The sequence below is a fragment of the Podarcis pityusensis genome (genome assembly GCF_964106645.2).
Source record: "Podarcis pityusensis genome assembly, chromosome: 9".
Lineage (NCBI taxonomy): Eukaryota > Metazoa > Chordata > Lepidosauria > Squamata > Lacertidae > Podarcis > Podarcis pityusensis.
In genome coordinates, this window is record NC_138034.1 from 64482525 (window position 1) to 64491151 (window position 8627).

Consider the following 8627-nt stretch of genomic DNA (forward strand, 5'->3'; position numbering starts at 1 on the left):
TTTTTCCATCAGGAGAAGCATCCGTCAAGGAGGTTTAGCAAAATGGAGGACATCATCCTCTTTCTACGCTCATCCCTCTTTCTGTGCTTTAAGTTGTTTACATACAGTCTTCACTTGTATATTCTTTACTACAAAGCTTGATGACTAAGCTCTTCAGTGACGAAACGTCGGATTACCAGAACAACGTCCAAGCACTGAATCACTGGTACAGTAGTACCTCAGGTTACATACGCTTCAGGTTACATACGCTTCAGGTTACAGACTCTGCTAATCCAGAAATAGTACCTCGGATTAAGAACTTTGCTTCAGGATGAGAACAGAAATCGTGCTCTAGTGGCGCGGCGGCAGCAGGAGGCCCCATTAGCTAAAGTGGTGCTTCAGGTTAAGAACAGTTTCAGGTTAAGAACAGACCTCCGGAACGAATTAAGTACGTAACCAGAGGTACCACTGTTTATCACAAGTAGACTCTTCATTACTGCATTTGCAGTTGTTCCAACATAAAATCTATTTTGGAAAGGGAAGAAATGAGCACTGAGCCACTGATATATTTATTACAAGTGAACTCTTTATCTACTGTTGTTTAAGATAAAACCTATTTGGGAAAGAAATTACTGTATATTTCTGTGTATAACACGCCCTCATGTATAAGACGCCCCCCTATTTTGGAGGACTCCAAAAGTAAGGAAAAGGGGGGAGATTGCCCAGAGTTGCTGAGCTTTTTTGGGGAAGATTGCCCAGAGTTGGTGAGGGGTTTTTTTTGGGGGGGGGGTGCCAGCAGAAGCCACCAATCGCCCGCCAAATTGCCACAGCAACAGCTAATCAGCACCAGCCCTTGCTGCAGCCACCAATAACACGCCCAATAGCCGCTGACAATCTCCGATTCGCGGCAGCAACCAATCCCACGTCCCCACATGCACTATCCATGTATAGTCATACCTCGGGTTAAATATGCTTCAGGTTGAACGTTTTCAGGTTACGCTCTGCGGCGACCCAGAAGTAACGGAATGCGTTACTTCCGGGTTTCGCCGCTCGCGCATGCGCAGACGCTCAAAATGACATCACGTGCATGCGCAGAAGCGGGGAAACGCGACGTGCAGTCGCGTGTTACGTTCTACTCAGGATGCAAACGGGGCTCCGTTCGCATCCAGAGGTACCACTGTATAAGACAACCCCAAATTTTTAACATAATTTTTTTAAAAAATAAACCCTCATCTGATGCACAGAAACGTATGGGACTTTTGCCATTTTTATGGACGTTCATTGTTTGTTTACAGATAGTTGCCTTGGTGATACTATCTTATGTCGATAGCAATTCGTATACCTCGGCAGAGGAAGCGGCAAAGGTGCAAGGAGGGAGTAGGTGGGTGGGTGGCAAGCAGCGACGGCAGGGTTGGGTGGCATGGTGCATGCTAACACATATTTTGCTTCAAAAAAATAAAATAAAATAATCCCACTGATTATTACCATTATTACTTTTTCAATTTCTTAACTGCCTTTCACCATAAGCTCTCGAGGCAGTCAGGTCATGGCAATTTAAATTCAAAATTCAAAGCAGTTTAAAATAAATGATAGGAAAAGGAAAAGGCTGGGTACCTAATAGGGGCGAATTGCCTTCTGTGCTTTTGATTCCATCTTGCTCCTGCTTATCCACCAACTCTTTGCTGGTTACGTTTCTTTAACATGTTTTTGCTATGCATAAAAGCTGTCTTCTTTTCCCATGTAAACAGGATTATTGGCTTTCTCTGGTATACAAGAAACTAGTGGGCGCCAAAGTCCTGCACGTCAGCCTGTCGGGTGAAGACCCAAGGAGGCTTCGAGTGTATCTTCACTGTACAAATGAGCACCAGTAAGCATTCAGGCAAATGCCTAGTAGACTCTGAAGACCTTTTGGGAAAGTAACCCAGTATTGTACTTTCACTTAAGGGGAGAGACGGCTTGGAAAAGGTGCAAGGGCCCTGGTACACTAGCTCTGGTGCAGCAAAACACGCTAGTGCAATTGCACCAAAGAATTTGAAGCTTTGTACATGTCGAGTGTAGATAAAGAAAAGTGGGGCAGAATGAAAGGATGCATAGCTGTCAACCGTCCCTTATTTGGCGGGAAACTCCCTTATCCCAGTGCCATGTCCTGCTACTGTCCCGGATTGATGATATCCCGTAAATTTCCCGGGTTTCAAAGGAAGCAGCTCCTCTCCCTCCCTCCCTGCCGGCCAGGGAGGAGGGAGGCTCCAACTGTGTTGCTTGGCTGTGTTGCTCACCCAATAAGGAGTCTAAGAACGACTGGGGGGTGGAGCCTGCATGCCTTGTGCCGATCAAATCGGCCGCGTTGCCTGGGGACTCGCCTTTGCTCAGCACTTCCCAGCGGAGAGGTGACGGTGGTTTTCCTTGCTGCATCCCCTTTGCCGGGTTGCTGCGCTGTGAGAACCACCGCTTGAGGCTTCGTTTGGCTGCTGGCTGGGCTTTCTGCCTTTGGCTTGGAGGACCTCAGAACTTGAACATACCTGTGTTGGGAAAATCCCTTATTTTGGCTGCTGGTCCCTTATTTTCAAATCTGTAAATTGACAGCTATGAAGGATGGCAGTGAAGACACATGAAGTCTCCCCCCCAAATTCCAAAAGGAGTTAGGAATCCTCGCTTTGCAAATGATTTTCTAGGCTAGGATCCTGGTAACTCACGGGGCAATTTTTAGCAGATGCTGGCAAAATGCCTGTCACTAAGGCAGGAAACGTGTGTGTGAAGCACGGCCCCACATATTGCTCACCCAGAGTGTCCCCATGGATGGAGAATGGAGTTTGCCCTGCCCTATGCATTTTGCTCCGAGTGTGGCACCTCCTAACCCAGGCCCTTGGCAGGGGCGGACTTTGTAATCTTTTGCAATACGGTGCCTTGTGCGAGGCCGAAATTGGGTGCCGTTGCCATTATAAGAGAACAAGGGAGGTGTTTACAGTGACTTCCGGCACCTCTTTTTCTAGAAAAATGGAACTGGCTGGTTGTATTTGTTGATTGGGGGTTTTCTTTCCCCTTCAGACTTCTCTAAATGCAAAACATAAATGCAAAGATTTCTGTGCTTAAAATACTGCAGTTGTGCATTTCCTCTGATAACATCTGAGACCTGCAGGCTATAGGGCGGTACACAAATTAAACAAACAAACAACAACTTTTGTACCTCACCAGGAGGAAATGCTCATGTCAAACAGAATGCCCTTATTTTCATCTGAGGAATGTTGGAGTGTCTACTATATATTATCTAGTATATCCTTTTAACAGGCTGCTTCATGTTTTCCTTCCAGCCCGAAGTACAGAGAAGGGGATATCACCTTATTTGCCTTGAACCTCTATAACAGCACAAAACACTTGCAGTTACCTTCTTCCTTCTCCAGCAGGCAAATAGATGAATATCTTTTACGGCCTCACGGAGAAGACAGCATACTTTCCAAGTAAGCAATTCCAACTTTTCTTGCCTTTCTAAATATTATTTGTTTAATATGAGCTTTAAAAACTTGGGATTTTCAGAGGAGACCCTTTTCATTCACTTTCAAATGTTGTGCGGGATCTAAAAGGTGTTAGCAATTTCTTTTAACCCCCTGTACCCAACTCTTGATTTGCAGATACTGGACAAATGAGGTACCTCGATTGGGAAAGTTTTGTTAGGCTGTGTCCTCATAATACAGAGGTCAGCAACCTTTTTCAGCCATGGGCCGGTCCACTGTCCCTCAGACCATGTGGTGGGCCGGACTATATTTTGAAGGGGGGGGAAATGAATGAATTCCTATTTGGAATGAATGAATTCCAAATAACCCAGAGATGCATTTTAAATAAAAGCACATATTCTACTCATGTAAAAACACCAGGCAGGCCCCACAAATAACCCAGAGATGCATTTTAAATAAAAGGACACATTCTACTCATGCAAAAACACACTGATTCCCGGACTGTCCACGGGCCAGATTGAGAAGGCAATTGGGCCACATCCAGCCTACCCCTGGCATAATACCTTTGAAGCACACACACGCTTCAAAGAATTCTGGGAACTGTAGTTTGCCCCTCACAAAGTTATAGTTCTCAGCAGTCCTTAACGCACCGCAGTACCCAGAATTCTTTGAGGGAGAGGATGTGCTTTAAAGCTATAGTGTGTACATATCCAGAGTTTCCTGAAACAATCATTCCAAGAAGCTCAAGGCGATGCTCATGTCTCTTTCCACCACTAAGTGTTATGTAACATCATTTTGCATAGCAATTACTTTGCACTGCATTCTGTAACCACACATTAACAAAGCGCTTCAACCAGTCATGTGTTCACACTCCACATTTCTGACTTTTAGTCTCAGGGCTATGGGTTCGAGCCCCACATTCAGGAAAAGATTCCTGTATCGCAGAGGGTTGGACTAGATGACCCTCAGGGTCCCTTCCAACTCTACAATTCTGTGATTCTAGGACATTCACAGCCCTTAATCTTCAGCTTGAAAATGACTTCTATTTCTTGAAACAGTGTTCAAGATTTGACAAAAGATTGTCATTCCTGTTCATTGTTAATGCAATAAACTTATTATTATTTTGTTCTTAGAAACAACAGGATCAGGATTACATTTTTAGGTTTCAGGTCCCAAGTACTAAGGAAATCCTTTCCACCTTAAAAGCATTGCAGCTAGGAAGGAAGTCAAGTGACTTCTCAGAAATTGTGTTTCAGCTCAAAAACTGGGAAGCCAGTTCCCAAGAATTCTGCCCACATTTCTTCCTGATCCATATGGAGATTTCCTCAATTTATGATAATGATCTGTCCCTCTATGAACTCGTAAGTGAAGCTGCATCCTGTAACCTTGTGTGCTCCAGTTCCCTGATCAGATCCAACTTTCAGCTGGCCAGGAATGACAGCCAGACAGTGTCTGCCGAACTTTATTTTTAGCATTCAGATCCACCTTTCTGGAAACATGTGGATTTTTCCTTTTCTTGAAAAGAGCATTCAGCTTGAACAGTGAGGATGTTTCCATGCAGAAGGCTTGCTTTACATGGTGTTACATGTGCACTATGAACTTACGTTGGCCGGAAAGCTTATTCACGTTATAAATACTTGTGCATTAAAAACAAGCACACAGACAAAGAGCATATGAGGGTTCAAAAGGGATTGAAGCTCTTTGTGTAACACACACACAAAGGCAACCTAATGCTCTGAAATATACATAGATGGTAGAGTTCCCTGTTATTTAAAGCCGTTCTCATGAAATAATTAAAAAATACATTTTAAAACTTCATCAGTTAGAGATACCATTTTGTATTACAGAATTGTCTTTGTTTTAAAATGGTCTCTTGAAAACAAATGCAACAAAACCTTAACCAGGTTTATTGTTTGAGGAGGACAAATTTTGTGTCTAAAATATACATTCTTTCCTCTCGCAGATCCGTGCAGCTGAACGGTCATGTCTTAAAAATGTTGGATGATGAAATATTGCCCACTCTCAGGGAAAAGCCGCTCAGTCCAGGAAGCCGCCTTGCACTTCCAGCTTTTTCATATGGATTCTATGTAATAAGGAATGCCAAGGTACGGGCTTGCATTTAGCAACTCAGCTCACGTTCCCAAAATGGAGTTGGTGGCCAACATGGTGTCAAGACATTCGGCTGCTCCAGATAGTTTGGTGGCAGAAACAAAGCAAGTCAAGAGTGAAGGGGAACATCCCTCCATCCTGGCCCCCATTTTTATTTTAACTTTCCACTTGTAACATTTACCTAAGAACTTTGTTTCAGCCACTGTTTCCCAAGAACGAAAGCTCTGCTTAAGGAGGGATTCCAGTTAGAGATGCAAAGAGAATGGATGTCAAACATCAAGTCGCAAAATTAGTGGCGTAGGTTCTCAGCGACGTCTACACTGGCTTGGTCATGTACACAGAATGGAAGGTGGCAGGATTGTGCAGCACAGGGAGCTGGCTTAAGGCACTAGGTCTGTTGGCAGCCCAACTCTGTGTCACAAAGATGTCTGCAAACATGGCACGAAGGCTGGCAACATCAACCCCACCGTGTGGGAATACTTTGCAGGCAATCGCAGTGCCTGGAGACAGACAGTCAGGTTGTGCATCCATAGCAGTGGTCAGAGAAGGAATGACCTCTGGGAGGCATGAAGAAGAAGAAGAAGAAGAAGAGGAGTTTGGATTTGATATCCCGCTTTATCACTACCCGAAGGAGTCTCAAAGCGGCTAACAGTCTCCTTTCCCTTCCTCCCCCACAACAAACACTCTGTGAGGTTAGTGGGGCTGAGAGACTTCAAAGAAGTGTGACTGGCCCAAAGTCACCCAGCAGCTGCATGTGGAGGAGCGGGGAAGCGAACCCGGTTCACCAGATTATGAGTCCACCGCTCTTAACCACTACGCCACACTGGCTCCCAGTAGAGAGATGCTATGGTGCACCTGCAGCAAGACAACCGGATGCCTTCATCTGCTCCACCTGCAATAAAAGACCATATCAGTCTTCACAGCCCTACCAAGTGCTGTAATTCTCCAACAGTTTGACTTTCTTCCCAAAGGTGAGACTCTTCCATTATCTCCAGAGGCAGACGGATTCCAACAACAACCCTTTGAGCATCTGAGGATAAACAGGGAAACGGACCATTTGAGTGACATCAGGGAAAAGCAATCTTGAGGATAACAGAAGAATAAGCAAAATAAAAAAATTCCTTCCAGTAGCACCTTAAAGACCAACTAAGTTTGTTATTGGTATGAGCTTTTGTGTGCATGCACACTTCTTCAGATACACTGAAACAGAAGTCACCAGAAGAATAAGCAAGCAGGTTACAGGCACAGCCAAGGAGAAACAGAATATAAGAGCTGTTGGCCAGCCAGCCTGGAAATTTTTTACGGGGCTTCTGTTAGGCTAGCACCAAAAAGAGCAGACAAGCTCAAGCATTCTCAGGGAGTCTTGTATTCTATGACAGGGTAGCGATCAGGAAGGATTCCTCTTCGTGATTTCTTATAAATCAGTTGTAGCACTTTTGCAAATGTGTCTGGCACACTTGCATGCTGCCCACCAGCAAACTAGACCTCATCCAGGCCAGTCCCTTAGCTGACATCTGCTGGGTCAAACATACTAGCAAGATCAGCATGGGAGAAACATAGCCACAAATCCCATTGACAGCAGGTTCCCTTTACACAGTACTTTGTGGGTATTTCTGGCTTCGAAGCTACTGTTGCTAAGGAAGCTGTTTTATGGAAGGTACCCAGTTTCCTCCCCCCCCCCCCCCCAATATGCACAGAGTAAAACCATTTCCCCCCTTCATTATAGACATACGACCTACAACAAAATGTTTACAGTGTGACACATTCCTGCTTGGGTTGCAGACATTCTGTTCCCAGTTCCTAACTTTTCATTTCTTCCTTGCCCCACCAGCCCTCCCCACACACACAACACACAACACACAACACACACACAAAACATTTCATGCCCTTTGAGCATGCTCAGTTGTCCCTGGGCATTTTGGAGGGCCTGAAAAATCCTTTTTGTACTTCTGCAAATGTTGGCGTTCCTCCACATCTGCAGGTAACTCCCTTTTGTGTGGGGGTAGGGTCATTTTGACTGCATATAAGCCAGGGATAGTCAACAGGGTGCCCTCCAGATACTGCAGACTGCAGCTCCCATTGGCCCTAGACGGCATGGCCAACAGGCAAGAATCATGGGAGCTGTGGTTCCATCCCTGACAAGCGATTGCAGTCAAGAGAATTGAGATTGCTATTAGGCAACAAAGGCAAAAGGGTTATAGCTCATGATTATGAACCCATGCTTTGCATACAAACAGCGCCCAGTTTATTCTCTCTCACCCCCACATGGAGCTGCTGGAAACTCCTGTCTGAAGCTCTGGAGAGATGTGGGGAAACCTGTGGCCCTCTAGGTGTTGCTGGTCTCCAGGTTCCATCATCTCTAATCCTTGGTCACACTGGCTGGGATTGATGGGAGCTGGAGTCCACCGACATCTAGAGGCCACACGTTGGCTTCAGTGAACCTGACGGCACAATGGTCAAACTCAGGATAATGTTCCTAGATTTTGGCATGCAATTCTAGGCAACTTTATTGTACTTCGCTTTGATGTGTGTTCATGTGTTTTGGTACCTGCACGTTTTTGAAATAAACTAATTTATATTAAGCGTTTGCTGTTGTGAATGTTTGGCTTTTTAGTTTTCACATAGCCTCCTTGGTGCTAAAGGGGCTGTTGAATAAGCTCAGGAGTTTCCTACAGGAATGTAGGTGCCACATTTAAAAACCATATAGCTTGATCTTGAACACGTTCATAAAGGAACTCCCACCCCATGAGCACACTAATACCCCCCCCCATAGCACAAAGACAGGATCCTATCACTTTCCCTTTTACAGCAGATGGCATACCTCCGAAAAAGAAGTTACTGTGGGGATTGCAGCTAAGATAAGAGCCAGCAGGTGGTGTCATTATCCCAACTTTTTAAAAAATAAAAACAACAAATGTTTTGACCCCCATGTGCACTACAACAGTGTCAAAAGCTAGTAACCTAGCTTCCTCATGGTTACTGCATGGTAGGTAAAGATATAGCACCCCTAGATGGTTAAGTCCAGTCAAAGGCGACTATGGGGTGTGGCGCTCATTCGCTTTCAGGCTGAGGGAGCTGGCGTTTGCCCAC

The 8627-nt window shown here is 45.0% G+C and overlaps 1 protein-coding gene across 1 annotated transcript in view; it reads left to right on the forward strand.

The window, feature by feature from the left end:
• HPSE (heparanase) overlaps positions 1–8124 on the forward strand; it is a 28219-nt gene extending 20095 nt beyond the window's left edge. The window contains exons 10-12 of the mRNA XM_081020916.1: positions 1728–1846; positions 3288–3434; positions 5392–8124. Of these exons, the coding sequence (XP_080877042.1) occupies positions 1728–1846; positions 3288–3434; positions 5392–5551 (426 nt within the window). The 3' untranslated portion in view covers positions 5552–8124. The remainder of the gene's footprint in view (positions 1–1727; positions 1847–3287; positions 3435–5391) is intronic.
• The last annotated feature ends 503 nt before the right edge of the window (positions 8125–8627 follow it).